Source organism: Emys orbicularis, chromosome 2 (genome assembly GCF_028017835.1).
Source record: "Emys orbicularis isolate rEmyOrb1 chromosome 2, rEmyOrb1.hap1, whole genome shotgun sequence".
NCBI lineage: Eukaryota > Metazoa > Chordata > Testudines > Emydidae > Emys > Emys orbicularis.
Genome location: NC_088684.1, coordinates 22850573 through 22870058, shown reverse-complemented (window position 1 = coordinate 22870058; position 19486 = coordinate 22850573). Strand labels below are relative to the sequence as shown.

Sequence of the window (19486 nt, the reverse complement as noted above, 5' to 3'; positions counted from 1 at the left end):
ACTTTGGGATTATAAACTGTGAGAGAAATTCAAGATCCCCATGAGGGTTTTTTTGTAAAGGGGGATTTTTTTTAGACCCATAAAACGTACACAATTTTTTTTTTTTTTTTTTAATTGAGAGTTGCGGACTAAAGGGGTTAAGTGACTTTCCTTATCTACTAATGAATGAGGAGTACAATTCTGGTCAGGAGGTGGAGTAATATTATTGTGAAATTTTCTCAACAAACTAAAGTGCCCCTTTTTTTTTTTAATTGACACCAATAGTTATAGAATTGATGAGACTTTCGTGGGAAATGGGAGAGAGTGCCACTCTTTGGATTTAAATCTGTCTTATAACAGTGCAGTTTTCATTTCCAAAACAAAACTATTATGTCAAGAGCGTTAGCAGTTAGAGAGTAGTTCGTGACAGTTAATGGTTAACTATTATGGAACATCACACTCTTCAGTGTCAGCCTTCCACCAGTAGAGGTTTATTTATTCCTATTTCATTTTTGCTTTGAAGACTAACAGCTGTGAAAAGAGAGTTGAAAGTAAAGGAGCTGCAGTTATTGGATGCTGCAAGAAGGCGTTTCCTGAAACATCAGCAGGATCAGCGTCAAATGGAGCTAAAACGTCTGGATGATGAAATTGCAAGAAAGGTTTGTTTTCCTCATCTAAGCAATATTTCCTCCAATGTTTATTAAGAGAAGTAAATAAGAAAAAATTCATAACTTATGATAAGTAATGAAACCAATTGTAGCATGTTTTGTGAAACAAGATGTATTTAGCCAAAGTTGGGCAGGTGTCTGATTCATTCATATTTGTATAGTTTAATTTGGCACCTGCTGCTGTCCACACAGTTTACTAAAATTAGCAAAATTTCCTGGGAAAAGCCAGATTGATCCAAATGTTGGCATTGCTGAAAAACGAAGTGAGATGGTGGTAAAGAAAAAACTTTTCCATTTTGGGGTTTTTATGTGTATATTTGTTTCCTCTAGGTGTCCATGAGAGAGCAAGAAACAGCTGCTACTGTTCAAGATGTAGAAGTGCGGCAAATGGAACTTGAATCCCAAAGACAGCTTTTTGAACAGGTATATGGCAATGAACTATATACAGTCTCTTGGGTTTTTTCTATTTATTTTTTGTTCAATTTTAAAATATGTATACAGAAAAAACAAATTATACATAAACTTCTCAAATATATTAACCATTTGCTACCTAACCTTAGCTGTACTTGAAATACTGAATTATAGATGATATGAATGCTTAAAATATAAATGAAGTATTTGTATTACATAACTTACAAACAAACAACATTTGTTTATAAAAATCCAACTAGTTCAAGTATTGAAATAAGATAAAGAATAGAAGCAAAGTTCAGAGGAGGAGTATAGAGACTGGGGGGGAAGGAAGTGGATAGAGAGGAAGGAGAGGCAAGTGGTGGGCCTCATGCATTTAACGAGATCATTCAGATACTTCCAGGAAATCATCCCATGTTTCTGAGAATTTTTCTTGGGTATTTGTTACCGTATACAATTCTTTCCTTGATAGCCAAGTTTACGATGTCTTTGCTCCAGTCTTCAAATGCTGGTCGTTTTTTGGATTTCCATTTTTGTAATACTAATCTTTAGGTAATTGTAAGTGCTCTGCTGAACCAAAGTTTTTTCAGATGTATTCAGCTTCCAATCAACATACATTCGGTTTAGTTTGTAATACAATTTTATTTGATAGGAAAAAATTAACTGCAATTCAGTTCTTCCCAAAACATACAGGAATAGGAGCATTCTTAGAGCATATGGGTTAAGTGTGCACCTGCTGAATCACAGTGCAACATTTTTTTCACTTATCGCTGCCTGTTTTGAATAGTTGGAGTGGGATCCAGTGCATCCTCATGTGATTTTTCTGCTAGATTAATCTTAAATGGAGGTCCAAGGAACAGTTCAGAGGACTGACTAAAATTTGTTTTCATTGGTTAGGAGAGAATAATTGGCCTAGTTCCTTCTCCCATTTCTTTTTTAGGGAATCTGTGTTTAATTCAAATTTGCAGACCAAGTGTGCATATGATGTTACTATAGGTCTTGGCAATCTGGGTAATATCTGGAGGAATGAATGCAGTTCAGGTGGGTCATGGGTGGCGTAGGCATCGGGGCCAAACAGATCAGAGATGGCATGTTTAAGTTGGTTATATTGTCCCTCCTTCTTAGTCTCTAGATTGAACCTTTCTTTTGATATTGTAAAAGGGAAGAAGGTATCATTTGCATTAAATTGACTGATGGTCAGAATCCCTTTCCTAATCCAGTCTGGCCAAATGATGGGGTTGCGTGCTATACAGATTTTTGTGTTACCCCAGATAGAGGCCCTGGTATGTAGACGGGGGTGATTTTTAAATTTAGTAGACATAATATGCCAGTTATTTTTGGCTGCCATGATAGTTTGGTAATTGTTCTTTAGGGAATTGGTAGTAATCTCAGTGCAGTGCATTGGAAAGGGGTAAAGAAGCAACGAATTCTGCTTCCAGCTGGAGATAGCCCAGGGTTCTACACCATGAGGGAATGAGCCACTATGCTGCTTGGCTAAGAATTATTGTCTGGTAAAGTTCAAAGCTAGGAAATCTAAAACCACCTGTTTTGACAGGGAGCTGTAATCTATGTAGGAGATTCTGGGTTTGTTACCAACATCCCACAAGAAGGACCTGACCATGGTGTTGATTTTGGTAAAATAAAAGGGAGGAATATGGAATTCAGAATAAAAAGGATCTTGGGAAGAGCATTCATTTTGATTGGGGAAAAATAAACAGAGAGAGAGAGAGAGAGAGAGAGAGAGAGAGAGAGAGCCTGCCATCTATTTAAATTGTTTGTTAACTGCATGATTAATGGGGATAGATTAACCTTGGCGGTGCTTTTAATTTCCTTAAGGAACAGGTACCAAGATATCTGAGGTTTGTCTGTTGCCATCTAAGGCTTTGTGTACACTGGACTTTTGTCAGTAAAACTGTTGTCATTCAGAGGCGTGAAAACACACACACACACACCCCTGAACAACAAAAGTTTTACCAACAAAAAGTGCCAGTGTGAACAGCGCTTTGTCGGCGGAAATGCTCTCCTGCCGACAAAGCTGATGCTGCTCATTGCGGGTGGAAGTTTTTTGTTGGTGGCAGAGCTCTCTCCTACCGACAAACAGCGGGCGGCTACACTGCGCACCTTTTAGCGGCACGGCTGTAGCAGCACAGCTGTGTCGCTAAAAGGTGCATAGTGTAGACATAGCCTAAATGTAACTAGATCCAGTGAGATCTTCATTGCTTCTGACTTATCCCAATTTATCTTGTAGCCAGAGAATTTACCAAAATTATCTATTGTTTGTGGGATATTTGGAAGAAACTTGTTTTGAATGGTTGTTCCTTTGCAGTTCCCAAATTCCATTTGATTGCTTTGGCCAGATTGGGGGGAGGGGGGCGAGAGAGAGAAAGGCCTCTTTCTTTAATTAAAAAGTATCAGTGGCACCTCAGGACTGCTTCTTTGTGCCATTTTTTCCCTTCATGTATATACAAATATAACTTGGTTGTTACAAGTTGCATCTGCACACTTGGGTGAAGAGGATTACTGAGGAAAAAGTTACCATCAGTTGAAATGACTCTAAAAGTAATGCTGTTCCTCTTTGCAACTCCTGTGTTAGTCTACAATATCCTGATGTTTACTGAAGCAATGCAGTGATACTCAGACCTCAGTGGCTCAGGAGCTAAATTAGTGATCAGTATTACCCAAAAGAGCCACAGTAGTGTGAATTCATTGTTGCATTTACTATAGTACTATATATTAATATTTAAACAGTATGACCAGGGAAATATTTAGTTATTATATAGATATAATTCTCATAGCAAAATGACTGACCAAGTATTATTTTATCAATTACAGTTGGTTAATAACATAGTAAAAGCATCCTTAATTAAATCACACAGTCCTTTTAATATAATGTGCGGCAAAAAGCCACAGGAGACACATTAAAGAGCCACTTGTGGCTCTCAAGCCTCAGTCGGAGTATAAAATTGTCAATAGCATTATTTAAAAAAAAGGGGATGGGTAAATGTTTATGGAAAAAGAGTGTTTTTCTTTCAAAATGTCTTCATTAGTACTGTTCATAAAGCAGTTTCTATTCTGTAATCCTGCTATAAAAATCAGAAAAGAATTCTACTAGGTTTTAAAATATTTACTGCTTAAAGATAGTCAGTTTCACGTGACAAGTGGCTTCCCGCCTGTTAAAAGGTGCTGCTGCCAGCGGGTAGCTTTAGAAATGCCAATTTTAGTTACAAAGATTGAGCCAGGTTTTCAAAACCCACCGATGCCCATCTTGAACCCATGCGAAGCCCAACTTGCATGCACATAAGTGGACTTCTGAAAAATCTGACCAGTTATTTTCAAATGCACCTTCACATCACTTGTATGTGATAAAAAATACTTCTTGTCATATGAAATTTCAAAATCTGTGCTGAGCATAATGGGGTTAACTGTCTTTAAGGGTTCACTTATTAAATATACAATCAGCTGCAGTGTGGGTATTGTGGCTACGCAACACAAACCAGTCTAAACCTATTTATACTTAGTATCTGTAAAGTCAGCAGCTTAAGGAATTAGTCTTATAATGATCAGGACCTTCAGGATAAGGGGGTAGTGCTTATTTAACTAACTGATCCATTTTAGAAAAGGGTACTGAGAGTCAGGATTCCTAGCTGTGCTACTGACTTGTATGGCCTTCAGCAAATCATTTAATTTCTCTGTGCCCTAGTTTACCATCGGGATAGTGGGTATGATGATATCTCTGTATCTCACATTGGTGCTGTGAAACTTAATTCAAATTTGAAGTATTTTGAGATCCTTGGATAAAAGGTGCTATAGATGTACAACGTATTTACGATGTGCCTGGTTCATCACGGTAGTATTCCAGCTTTACATTGGGGTAATTCCACTGAAGTCCATTGAATGGAGTTATGTCAGCATAAACTGTAGAATCACTGTGGTAACTCAGGTGCAGCGTATATGTTAATATAGAGTGGATAAAGCAATCTGGGGGAGGGAGATACTTATGGTTGGTTATGAAATGCATTAGGGTGGGGTGTACCTGATATCCTTGAACATATTCGTTTCTGCACTGAAGTTTTTAATATGAAAAAGCTGTAATTATCTTTAATGTATAGTATTAGCTTAATTATTGTATTTTTATGCACACCTGTTTTTACAGCAACTTGTCAAAGATCAAGAGACAGTGACACAGGAAGTAAAAGGAGAGATAGATGCCAGTCGAAGAAGGGCTGATCTTGAAGAACATCTAGTTCAGAGGTTGATAGAAATTGATCGGGATGAGGACCGTAAAGCACAGGTGGTAAGAAAATGGATTTAACTTGTATATTTGGAAGGAATTCCTCTTCCTGCAAACAAGCATGAAAATCTTTCAAAGAAAAGGAATCCTAATTTTTCCTGACAACTATACTTACTATATTTTGACCTTATGCAAAGAATCCCACTTTAAGTGCTGTTCAGACAGCTGGAGTATATTGAAGTCCTGCTAGGCATGGCTTGAGTGAAAGCCCTCCTTTGTCTTCCCAGAGACTGGAAGACACATGAGAATTAGCATGACCCTTCTAGTAGATACTGCTGGTTCCCAGTTTATCTTTCTGTCAAGAATGTTGGATCTCATGGCAACAAATATCTGGGTTTTGGTTCTTTGTGGTCACAAGTGATGCTCTCTAAAGACTTGGTGGGAATCAGCAGGCAATTTAACTATAGAACAGGGGTGGCCAACCGGTGGCTCTGGAGCCACATGCAGCTCTTCAGAAGTTAATATGTGGCTCTTTGTATAAGCACAGACTCCGGGGCTGGAGCTACAGGTGCCAACTTTCCAATGTGCTGGGGGTGCTCACTGCTCAACCCCTAGCTCTGCCACAGGCCCTGCCCCCACTCCACTCCTTCCCGCCCCCTCCCCTGAGCCTGACGTGCCCTCGCTCCTCCCCTCCCACCCCCCCAGTGCCTCCTGCATGCCACGAAACAGCTGATCGGGAGGTGCTGGTAGGCGGGGCTGCCAGTGGGTGGAAGGCGCTGGGGGGCGGGGGAAGCTGATGGGGGGGGGCTACTGACGTATTACTATGGCTCTTTGGCAATGTACATTGGTAAATTCTGGCTCCTTCTCAGGCTTAGGTTGGCCACCCCGCTATAGACATTGACTTCCAAATTACAGTACTCAATAGATGGATCCAGCTTGGCATTACGAGCTTGTTTGGGTTTCCAAGCTCAGAACTCTTAGCAGCACAGTTGAAAGACAGTTGAAGCTTCCCCACTGTCCCAGTGCTTAGCACCTGTCTCCATAGTTTGTCCAGAAATAATCATATACATCTGTTTTTTTTTAATCTGCCTTCAATTTTGTGGGTGTAGTTAACTGTGGGTAGAAATGGTAGTATTTAGGTATCTGATTTAATTGTACTTGCAAATCAAGTAAATATTTAAATGTTAGCAAAATGGCACCCCTAAAATATTAGAGGTTCAGTTAAGCCTTCTTTAAAATAAGCCCCATGTATAAATAAGAAGATAGCAGAGGTGAGAGATAAGCAAAGAGAGAGACTTGTAAAGAAAGAATTTGGAAAGAGCTCTACTGCAGCGATAATTCTCTGGCACCTATTGCTGGTAGAGATCTTTAACAATGGCAGTGAAATAAATTTAAGTTTGAATGGAGAACGTTGTTCTTTATCTGTATTCAGATAGTGTGCTAAAGTTAAAGTAAGTGCATTTGGCTGATCACTTTTTCTTAGATGGCTGAAGAAAGTTTAGCAAAAGCTGATCAGAAGTGCATCGACACAGACTGGAGAATCCAAGCCTTGTATAAACAAAGATGTGATGATCTGGACCGCGAGGCACATTATGAAGAGATAGCTAAACTTCTTCATGACAACAGAGTAAAAGAAGCAGAGTTGCTGAAAGCAATGAAGGAAGAGGAGGATAAAAGGGTAAGCATGTCTTTGCATTTTTGGAGAGACAATGTGCAAAAGAGAAAAAGTGTGTGGCTGTGGCATGGTGCAGAATGAAAAGTCAAATGGTTTTTACCAAAAAAGTGTCCCCCCAAATTTGTTTTTACCCTAATGTCTTTTCCCTGATTTCGCTGGTCAACTAACAGTGTATAGCTAGACTCAACGTTTTTCCTAGTCTAGACACAGAATAATATCTTTTACCTCCCTTTAGCTGCTTCAAGAGGACCCTGGTGGGCATCAGCAAAAGCTCTTCTCAAAAGTAGAAAACATTAACTCAGTGTCTTACAGCACTTTTTTGTGTTAATTAATGATGGTATGTAATTTTAAATCATTCAAATGGCTTTCTGTGAAGCTTGCTTTTTGCACATTGCACTTTTATTGAAAATGTACTGAAATGAGTCTGTTGTATAGTGGGAAGAAGTTACAGAGAAAAGAGCTCAACTGGAAGCAGAGCAGCTAGCTGTTGCTGCTTTGGACGCACGGAGGAAGCAGTTCTTAGATGATGAAATGAACGATGCAATAGAACTGGCTGAAAAGCTACAAAGTGAAGATGGCTATTTTGGTGAGCATACAATCTAGTACTTCCATCTACAGTGTACATGACATGGATATTACACTAACTCATCTATGTAAATATTTTTACCAGTATCATAAAAATGTAGGACTGGAAGGGACCTTGATAGGTCATCTAGTCCAGTCCCCTGCATTGAGGCAGGACTAAGTATTATCTAGACCATCCCTCCAATGATGGAGATCCCACAACCTCCCTTAGGTAATTTGTTCCAGTGCTTAACTACCCTTATAGTTAGGAAGTTTCCCCTAATGTCCAACCTAAATCTCCTTTGCTGGAATTTAAGCCCATTACTTCTTGTCCTGTCCTCTGTGATGAGCAGAACAATTTATCCTCCTCCTCCTCTATATAACAACCTTTTATGTACTTGAAGACTGTTATCATATCCCCCCTCAGTCTTCTCCAGACTAAAAAAACCCCAGTTGTTTCAATCTTTCCTTGTAGGTCATGTTTTCTAGACCTTTAATTGTTTTTGCTACTCTCCTCTGGACTTTCTCCAGTTTGTCCACATCTTTCCCGAAGTGTGGTGCCCATAACTGGACACAGCACTCCAGTTGAGGCCTTATCAGTACTGAGTAAAATGGAGGAATTTCTTCTCATGTCTTGCTTACAACACTCCTAATATATCCCAGAATGATATCCACTCTTTTTGCAACAGTATTACATTGTTGACTCATATTTAGCTTGTGATCAACTGTAACTCCCAGATCCTTTTCTCCAGTACTCCTTCTTAGGCAGTCATTTCCCATTTTGTATTTGTGCAGTTGATTATTCCTTGCTAAGTGTAGTGCTCTGTATTTGTCCTTATTGAATTTCATCCTGTTTATTTCAGACCATTTCACCAGTTTGTCAAGATCATTTTGAATTCTAGTACATGCTAGATATCCATCCATAAGTCTGACAAATAGGGCCAAACTTTTAAAAGAACCTCTATTTGGTCTCCTCCATTAATTGCAAACACAAATAACATTTAGAAGCTAATTTACTTCTGTATGTAGTTAAGAATCTAAATTTTGCAATGGGCACCCACAATTGATTTCCACCCACAAAACTGAAGACCATTAAAAAATATATCAACCCCTACTTTATATTGTTTTAAAACGTTCGTTGGATTTGTAAATAAACTGAATGAGAGGGGGTAGTGTTCTTTAAATTTTCATTGAACCAGAAGCTTTAAATTAACTACTAATCATCTACTGTACTGGGAGATGGTGACAGTGGTGGTTTCCCACGATATAATAAAATATTTTACATAAATATACAATAAGTTTCTCTGCAGGTTTTACTTCTTCCATTCCAGCACCAGGTTGTTTTCAGACAGAAGAACCAGCACTGTTCCCTTCTCACACCATTAATACAGTTTCAGTTTAATTCTTGACTTTGCCATCTCCTCTAACTGCTCATTGCGAGTGGACAGGGACAGATCTTACTGCATATAGAGTGCAGACTTTGTAGTATAGTCTATATGCAGTTAGAGAATACAAAACATAATACCAAATTGCTCATTTTGCATTTGTTCCTATCGCCACTGTGGTGTGTGTGTACAAATGTCTTTCCTTTGCCACTGGGATTTTGTAAACTCCTAGAAATTGGAGTTGGAAAATATCTGTTAAATCATCTAATCCTAAATCAGGGGTTCCCAAACTTGTTTCGCGGCTTGTTCAGAGTAAGCCCCTGGCGGGCCGTGAGACGCTTTGTTTACCTGAACGTCCGCAGGTACAGCCGCTCGCAGCTCCCAGTGCAGCGGTTCGCCGTTCCTGGCCAATGGGAGCTACGGGAAACGGCGTGGGCCCCACCGCTTCCCACAGGTCCCATTGGCCGGGAACAGCAAACCGCGGCCACTCGGAGCTGCGAGCGGCCATACCTGCGGACGCTCAGGTAAACAAAGCGTCTCACGGCCTGCCAGGGGCTTACCCTGAACAAGCCGCGAACTAAGTTTGGGAACCCCTGTAAATCAAAGCAAGATTGTTCCCTATGGTGTATTTACACATCCAACTCTTTGCTCAGCAAGATGAAGCTGAAAAGCTTAAAAAAAAACCCTGTACTATACCTTAGAGGTGCTCTAAAATTAAGTGGTATGATAGAGCACTGTTTAAATAAATATCTCCAGAAATTTTTGTAAAAAGTTTTTTCTTCCTCTGCTGTTTAAAAAACTCTTGAGAGAGAAACACCAACAAAATGATCAGGCCCCACCCCTTATTCACACACACACACACACACACACACACACACACACACACACACACACACACACACACACACACACACACACACACACACACACACACACACACACACAGTTTGTCCAAGTGAGGTCACAAGGGTAGCTTGCTGGAAGTGCCTAATTCACATAATGTGAACGAAATTTCAGTTGTCTTAGTCTTCTTACTCAAGGTGCCACCCACTAAGACTACAAGTCCCAGTATGCAATATTCTACCTGTATCTTAATGGCCCATTTGTCATTAGCTTAGTCACTTATATTTTAAAAAATATTGCATTGTGGGACCTATAGTTTCTGAAAATCACAATTTAGTAAAAATGCGTGGTCTTGGCCCCACAGACTGACATTTTTTGTTATAAATTTTCCAATCCCTACTTAATTGGAGCTGCCTGCACACTAAATCTAAGTACATGTCTTCACAGTGAGTTACTACATGGCAAGCCAGGTGCAAATGTACAGCGTGCCACCTTGCCATGCAGCAATATCCCATGTGAACACTGCTACAGCCCAGTGAAAGTCCCAGAGTGCAGTTTAGCATACCATGCTCTCTAGTAGTATGCTATGCTTCACACCAGGACTCTTGCTGCACTGTTGCAGTGTTCACATGGGACATTACTGTGTAGCAAGGTGGCACTCTGTAGATTTGCACCCTGGCTTGCCATGCAGTAATTCAATGTGAAGACATAGTCTTAGATTTAGTGTGCAGGCAGCTCCAATTAAGTAGGGACTGGAAAATGTGGCTTTTAATATACATTAGCTTTTAAATTCTTACAGTTTACAAAGAAACTTCTCTCCATTTCCCACAGAGAGATTGCGTGATTTAAAGACTGGGTGTGTACAGCAAGATTTAAAATTCCAGCAGGTGCCAAGGGAAGCCCAACCCAAGTCAGGATATGTCTGTCTAAATGATTTATCTACAGCAGAGTCCTCAGCACACTGTAAGTTGCTAAACTTTGGAATAGTCTTTCTCTCACTTCTAATTTTGGAAGTATTACCTGGGCACCAAGGTGGGGGAATCAGTCTTTGGTAAATGTGCAGATTTATTTTTAATTGATTTCACACCTGAAAAATCCCTTTAAAAAACAGTAATTGTGAAGGCAGTAGGCAACTCAACTCTGCCGGATTATGAGAGATGCCTCTCGTGTTAGACCCAACTGTATCTTCATCCCATATTTGTATAGAAGTTGCATTTGTATCTATGGCTTAAACACCGTTACATAGCCCTCTGTGGCTTTTCGGAGTGGAGAAAATGTAGAATTACCTGTCATTCAAATCATCTGGAGAGGACTCATTTGTTGTGGCCAATAATTATCTAATCTATTTATCTCTAATTATCTATTCTGGGCTGTCTCTGCTTCTACAGCCAATGAAAATGCTTGTTAAAAGCTATTCTTTAGTTGTACATCTTATTGGTGAAATCCTCCTGCACCACAGGAAACCTTAATACCTTTGAAACTTTAATAGCGCTTTAGCTTCTCCATTTGCCACAAAGTACAGTACAGTAATGATACATTTTGCAAAGGACCTAAAAGAACCCCTAGGAAGTAGGAGTTGCTCTCCACTTGCAGTATTTAGAGCTATCTCCTGAGTAATCAAGGGACTGAATGAAGGAATAAAAGTGCAGTAATTGTCTTGTTATATATTAAAGACATAGCCCTGCAGTATTATTCTCCAATAAGAAATAACTTTGTACTACTTTAGTCATGAAAAAACTGAATCCCATACAGGTCAGACTAGATCGGGGTGGGCAAACTACGGCCCTCAGGCCAGATCTGGCTCGTCAGGGCTTTGGATCCGGTGTGCGGGATTGCCAGCCCCGTGACGCCGCAGGCCCTGCGCTGCTCCTGGAAGCGGCCGGCACCACGTCCCTGCAGCCCTTAGGGGTGGGGGGCAGAGGGCTCTGCGCGCTGCCCTCATCTGCAGGCACCGCCCCCCGCAGCTCCCATTGGCTGGGAATGCAGGCGAGGGCAGCACGCGGAGCCTCCGGCCCCCCACCCCCAGGGGCTGAAGGGATGTGGTGCTGGCCGCTTCAGGGAGCGGCATGGAGCCAGGGCAGGCAGGCAGCCTGCCTGAGCCCCGCTGCACGCCACTGCCACCCTGGAGCCACTCCAGATAAGCGGCGCCGGGCCAGAGCCCACACCCCGAACACCTCCTGCACCCCAGCCCCCTGCCCTGAGCCCCCTGCTGCACCCTTCCTGCACCCCAACCCCCTGCCGCACTCTGTACCCCAACCCCCTGCCCTGAGCCCCCTGCTGCACCCTGCCTGCACCTCAACCCCTTGCTGCACCCCACTCCCCTCCTGCACCCCAACCCCCTGCCCTGGGCTCCCAACCCCCTGCCCTGAGCCCCATGCCGCACCCCGCACCCCTCCTGCACCCCCAACCCCCTGCCCTGAGCTCCCAACCCTGTGCCCTGAGCCCCCTCCCACACTCTTCACTCCCTCCTGCACCCCAACCCCCTGCCCTGAGCCCCCTCGTACACCGTGCACTCCTCCTCCACCCCAACCCCCTGTCTTGAGCCCTTCCTGCAGACCGCACCCCCTCCCACGCCCCATAATCCCTCCCGCACTCCAACCCCCTGCCCCAGCCCTACATTCATGGCCTTGCATGCAGTTTCCGCACCCAGATGTGGCCCTCGGGCCAAAAAGTTTGCCCACCCCTGCTGTAAGTGTTCACTGCATAACTTGAACTTTGCGAACTCTAGATGCAAGGCATATTTGGGTCTGATCCAACTCCTATGAAGTCAATGAAAAGATTCCCATTGATTTCAGTGGGCCTTGGGTAAGGCCCTAAAAGTGCAAGGCATTATTACAGATGTTTCATTTTATTATTTTTTCCTATTCAGTGGTGCCTCCCACTGATTCAAATGACTTTTCCACTGGTTTTAATCCTCCTCCTTACTCTGTCCATTGTGGTACTGAATCTGGCAATTATCTTTAGCTCCAATGTATTTAATGTTAACTGCTAGCCTATATCAGATACTCTACAGTAATAAGTAATAAGTTTAGATGGTTTATCTTCTCAACATACTGTAGTATGTTAATAAAATGTGCCAATACCAAATGCCTTTGTAATTATGGTGAGGTTACATGATCAACACCAAAGAGTTAATTGTAATAGAATGCAGACCTATTTGATGTGCTCTCCACTACTCCGCATATTTGCTTCAGGTAGTGATGGTTCCTTGTGGGTAACAGTTTTTCTATATAATTTTTTTTAAAGTATTTTACCAACTTTTCTTATGATAAATGACTGTAACTAGCCTGGTAAAACTAATTACATGTATTTTTCCTTATCTTACAAGCTATTACTTTACTTTTCAATGTATAACTTTGGTGGGGGAAAGAGCATGAAAGGGATTTGTACAAATTGACTATTTGCTCATTACACAGTAGCTCAGTATGTTTCAACATAGATACCTCTGAATTATGTAAAAATAGATAACTGACATTTTAATGATCCTGAAATTCTTATACAAGGTTCTAGGTTAGTGATTGTAAAGAACTGTATTCTCCTACCTTTTTTTGTTTTCTTTTAATTGGTTTTCTTTAAAAAAAAAAAAATCAAACTCAACAGGAGGAATTATACAAAACATACCCAATAAAATGAAAAAACTCACACAGGGTGAAAGGGCTAGTTTTTGGCCTGAAAACTAGGGTTATTTTTCCAGATGAGTAGTCAGACAAGAGGAAATACAGAGATTTTAAAATAATTTTCAAATTTCCCTATGTGGCTATTTTCTACACTGAAAACACATTCCAAGTGTGTTCAAACATGTGCCAAAAATAAGCTGAACACTATTAAGGTTTCTTCAATAGAATTGGCTGTAGTTACAGGCATGTGGGGAGAGGGGGGAGGAAGGGGAGAGATGGGGGTAGAGAATGTAACATGTATAACACAGGAAAGCAAAAATTTTACTAGGCTGTAGGGAACTTGACTCAACACTCACCTTTATGAAGGATCCAATTTCATTGCAACAGAAGACTGACAGTTCTGTAAGATTTCCTGTGAGATTCTGCATATTACACTGATGCAATAAGGATTCTTTGGAAACCAGGCTCCATGATAAATTATAAATAATAATACTACAGCAACTGTCCACTTCAAAGCACTTTTACAAACAATCCTCAAAGGACTCCAATAAAGTAGGTACACCGCTACCTCGATACAACGCGACCCGATATAACACGAATTCGGATATAACGCGGTAAAGCAGTGCTCCGGGGGGGTGGGGCTGCACACTCCGGTGGATCAAAGCAAGTTCAATATAACGCGGTTTCACTTATAACGCGGTAAGATTTTTTGGCTCCTGAGGACAGCGTTATATCGAGGTAGAGGTGTATTATTCACTCTTTATAAATGAGGAGACTGAGGCAGAGGTGTTAAGCAATTTATCACAGAGTGAGTATGTGTCAGAGACAAGATTAGAACTCAGGAGTTCATCACACAGTTACAAAGAATTTAAAAATAAAGTATGGCCAAACCACACTTAAATAACAACTCATCTGAGCATCCAAAGAAGCTTTACAAACATTAAAATCAATCCTCAATATCGTTACTAAGTAGGTATGAATTTTTATAGTAGAGCTTTACTAATGTGTACTCCTTATTGGGAGAACACTGAAAATGACTGAATTTTACCAGCTAGTAATTGAGCAAACAAAAAAGCACATCACAAAATGTATTTTGGTAATTTGACGCATGTTTGGTTTTAATTAGTAATACTTCACATTATAGTAATTTATATAAATTACTAAGAAAATCTTAATATTTAGCCTTTGCACTGCACTTTACTATAATATTTTTATCCAATTTGGAAGCTGTAATCTGAAACCTCATTACAGCTTCCTACTATTAAAGCTTTGCTCAGTACACTTTTTATCATGTGAATTATGGGCATAGGTGCCGACTTCTGCTGGCACTGGTGGGTGCTCGACCCTCCTCTGCCCCCAGCCCTGCCCCGACTCCACCCCTTCCCCGCCCCCATTCCAACCCCTTCCCCAAAGACCCCACCCCAACTCCGCCCCCTCCCTGCCCCATTTCAACCCCTTCCCCAAATCCCCGCCCCGGCCCCGCCTCTTCCCCACCTCCTCCCCTGAACGTGTCACATTCCCGCTGTGACGGGTTGGATCACAGAAACCCCCTTGGGAGCTGCCACCCGATGTGCAAAGACTACCCCTGCTTCTGTTTTCCCTGCCAGCTCAGGACTCCAGCACCCTGTCTTGCTGAATTAGACACTCCAGTCCACTTCAACACAGACCCAGGGTCTGAATCACTTGTCCCAAAGCTGCAAGTTTACCTGAAAACAGCTCATAGAAGTGTGCTTGTCTTTAGCACTCAGATGCCCAACTCCCAATGGGGTCTAAACCCAGATAAATCCGTTTTACCCTGCATAAAGCTTATGCAGGGCAAACTCATAAATTGTTCGCCCTCTATAACACTGATAGAGAGGTATGCACAGTTGTTTGCTCCCCCAGGTAATAATACATACTCTGAGTAAATTACTAAATAAAAAGTGATTTTATTGAATACAGACAGTAGGATTTAAGTGGTTCAAAGTAGTAACAGACAGAACAAAGTAAGTCACCAAGCAAAGTAAAATAAAATGTGCAAATCTATGTCTAATCAAACTAAATACAGATAAGTTCCTCACCAGTTCCAGAATGCTCCCTTTTACAGGCTAATCTCCTTTTAGCCTGGGTCCAGCAATCTCTCACAACCCCTGTAGTTACTGTCCTTTGTTTCAGTTTCCTCCAAGTATCCTGGGGGGGTGGAGAGGCTCCTTCTTTAGCCAGCTGAAGACAAGATGGAGGGGTCTCCCCCAGGTTTAAATAGACTCTCTCTTGTGGGAGGAGACCCCCCTCCTCCCTCCTATGCAAAGTCCAGCTCCAAGATGGAGTCCTGGAGTCACCTGGACAAGTCACATGTCCCTGCATGACTCAGTCTTTACAGGCTGAAGTCATTGTCCACATGGTATCTTGCATGTCTCCAGGAAGACTTCTTATGTGGATTGGAGCATTTCAAGATGCATTGTTCCCCAAGTGTTTCCTGATCAGGTACTTAACCTGGCGAATTCCTTCCTAAAGAAGCTGACCAAATGCCTCCCAAAGCTTACTTAGAAACCAAGCAAGCATACAGCCCATATTCTTAACCTCAAGTAGAAAATGATATATATATGTACAAATAGGATGAATAGATATAGTAGACCATAACCTTTACGGAGATATGTTACCTGGCACAGGCAGCACAAAACATATTCCAGTTATGTCATACATACATTTATAAGCACCCCCTCCCCATAAAGCCTTATGTGGTACACTGTCACACCCGCTTCTCCCCCCTCCCTCCCAGAGCTTGTTATGCCACCAAACAGCTGTTTTGCGGCAGCAAGCACTGGGAGGAGGAGCGGGGACGCGGCGCGCTCAGGGGAGGAGGCGGAGGTGAGATGGGACGGGGGGGTGGAGTGGGGAGGGGAGCTTGGCTGCACCCCCAATTTTTCCCCATGGGTGCTCCAACCCTGGAGCACCCACGGAGTCGGTGCCTATGATTATGGGGTATAGAGATCATCAGTACACTGGGAATTAAATACCCATCTTACAGCTGCGCCCTATGTGCAAGTGAATAAGCATTTGTGGATGAGGGGTAGGTTTTAATTTACTGAAGGTCAACAAAGCAAATCTCTGCCAGAGCCCAGAGATATCAGGGCTGCTAGACTACTGCTCTAACTACCAGGATACTCTACAGGCGATTTGACAATATTCCATTCAAGAAAAACAAACAGGATTCTGGAAATACAGTCAAAATGTTTAAGACAAATATTCTGTGGCAGAAAATTTAAATGAAAGACTTGGGCTGGGCACACTTTTGGGCTTGGCAGGACAGTATTTATGGACCAGTTCTATTTGTGCTACAACTAGCTAATTTCATATGTTCTCAGATTAGGTCATCTTTAGCTCTCCTTCCTCCAATGGGTGTAGTCAGTATCAGTCCTTGTTTCAGTTAATTATTTTCTGTCTCTCACTGGTATGAATGAATGGCACTTATGATATGATCAAGTATAACTCACTTCATGTGTCATCGTAGACATAGAAATTAATCTTTCTAGACAAAATAGTGGTTAATGACAACCCTGCAACCAGCTGTTGGGTGATCAAAGCATACTGTATTGCCGCTGTTTAAGAAGACAGTGAAACACTGTTTCCATAAATACTATAACCAGAAGCAATGAAACTGTAGAGCACTCTCTATAAAACACAGTATGCTTTCTAATATGCATTTTACAACCTTCCATGAAAAAAATAAATTGACAAAAAGAATTCATAAAACTCCTATTCTGGCTATAATTCACATACTTGTAATGTGCTTTTGGCATCCCGCATTTGTATAAGTCATTGTCAGCCTTAAACATGAATTTCACAACTTTCCATCCATTTCCTCGCTGATCGTTCTATTACAACGACCCTCCACCGTATTAACTTTGTCAAGGTTATCTGCATCTCCACACCTGTGACCAAAGTACATAAGCTTGCATCTATTGATTTCTGACATCAGAGTCTACTTCTCTCCAATAACACTGGTCTACAATTTTTGAGAAGTCGTCTGCTTCAGAGATAAAATGTGCTATTTATTATGTATTTTGATGTGCTGAATTCAAATATGACAATTAAAACAACTGATTGGCTACTGTTTCTAAGATATTTAAGTTTTTACATTTTATGTCTATGTATATTGTGTAGATAGTAGAGTTTTAATCATAAATTGTAAACCTAGGTCTTTTCATGTGTTTATGGTTGCTTTACATGATAATATTTCACCTGTCCTGTTTATGTAACACTTTAAAAATCAGCAAAAGGGTTATATAAATAAAATTTATTATGAAACAAAAGGCAAAAAACTATTATGTACATAGTTTAGTCCTATTCAGTGTCTACTCGGCACTTCTTGGCTTGTCTCTTGTATTCATTAAATGGAGCATCTCTTGTCACTGTCCAGCAATAGTCTGCAAGCATTGATGGGCTCCATTTGCCCTGATAGCGTTTCTCCATTGTTGCAATGTCCTGGTGAAATCGCTCGCCGTGCTCGTCGCTCACTGCTCCGCAGTTCGGTGGAAAAAAAATCTAGATGAGAGTGCAAAAAATGTATCTTTAGTGACATGTTGCAACCAAAGCTTTTGTATGCCTTGAGGAGGTTTTCCACCAACAACCTGTAGTTGTCTGCCTTGTTGTTTCCGAGAAAATTTATTGCCACTAACTGGAAGGCTTTCCATGCCGTCTTTTCCTTGCCATGCAGTGCATAGTCAAATGCATCATCTCGAAGAAGTTCACGAATCTGAGGACCAACAAAGACACCTTCCTTTATCTTAGCTTCACTTAACCTTGGAAATTTTCCACGGAGGTACTTGAAAGCTGCTTGTGTTTTGTCAATGGCCTTGACAAAGTTCTTCATCAGACCCAGCTTGATGTGTAAGGGTGGTAACAAAATCTTCCTTGATTCAACAAGTGGTGGATGCTGAACACTTTTCCTCCCAGGCTCCAATGACTGTCGGAGTGGCCAATCTTTCTTGATGTAGTGGGAATCTCTTGCACGACTATCCCATTCGCAGAGAAAACAGCAGTACTTTGTATATCCAGTCTGCAGACCAAGCAAGAGAGCAACAACTTTCAAATCGCCACAAAACTGCCACTGATGTTGGTCATAGTTTATGCACCTCAAAAGTTGTTTCATGTTGTCATAGGTTTCCTTCATATGGACTGCATGACCAACTGGAATTGATGGCAAAACATTGCCATTATGCAGTAAAACAGCTTTAAGACTCGTCTTCGATGAATCAATGAACAGTCCACTCATCTGGATCGTGAACGATGTTGAGGGTTGCCATCACACCATCGATGTTGTTGCAGGCTACAAGATCACCTTCCATGAAGAAGAATGGGACAAGATCCTTTTGACGGTCACGGAGCATGGAAACCCTATCACCACCTGCCAGGAGATTCCACTGCTGTAGTCTGGAGCCCAACAACTCTGCCTTACTCTTGGGTAGTTCCAAATCCCTTACAAGGTCATTCAGTTCACCTTGTGCTATGAGGTGTGGTTCAGAGGAGGAGGATGGGAGAAAATGTGGGTCCTGTGACATTGATGGTCAGGACCAGAAGTTTCATCCTCTTCCTCTTCCGACTCAAGTGAGAATGATTCTGGTGCATCAGGAACCGGCAGTCCTTCTCCGTGGGGTACTGGGCATATAGCTGATGGAATGTTTGGATAATGCACAGTCCACTTTTTCTTCTTTGACACACCTTTCCCAACTGGAGGCACCATGCAGAAGTAACAATTGCTGGTATGATCTGTTGGCTCTCTCCAAATCATTGGCACTGCAAAAGGCATAGATTTCCTTTTCCTGTTCAACCACTGGCGAAGATTTGTTGCACAAGTGTTGCAGCATATGTGTGGGGCCCACCTCTTGTCCTGATCTCCAATTTTGCAGCCAAAAGAAAGGTGATAGGCTTTCTTAACCATAGTGGTTATACTGCGCTTTTGTGATGCAAAAGTCACTTCACCACAAACATAGCAGAAGTTATCTGCACTGTTCACACAAGTACAAGGCATCTCTGCTCACTTTGGCTAAACAGAAATGTGTCCCTTTGCAAAAATCAAACACTGACAAATAAGAGAGCATGATACTGTATGATTTCTAGAGCTGATATAGGGC

The 19486-nt window shown here is 41.6% G+C and overlaps 1 protein-coding gene across 1 annotated transcript in view; it reads left to right on the top strand.

The window, feature by feature from the left end:
* The window catches only part of TBC1D31 (TBC1 domain family member 31), a 43714-nt gene that overhangs the window by 21089 nt on the left and 3139 nt on the right, over positions 1-19486 (top strand). Inside the window, exons 16-21 of the mRNA XM_065398795.1 lie at positions 503-638; positions 978-1070; positions 5212-5352; positions 6773-6967; positions 7400-7550; positions 10588-10719. Coding sequence (XP_065254867.1) covers positions 503-638; positions 978-1070; positions 5212-5352; positions 6773-6967; positions 7400-7550; positions 10588-10719 — 848 coding nt within the window. The remainder of the gene's footprint in view (positions 1-502; positions 639-977; positions 1071-5211; positions 5353-6772; positions 6968-7399; positions 7551-10587; positions 10720-19486) is intronic.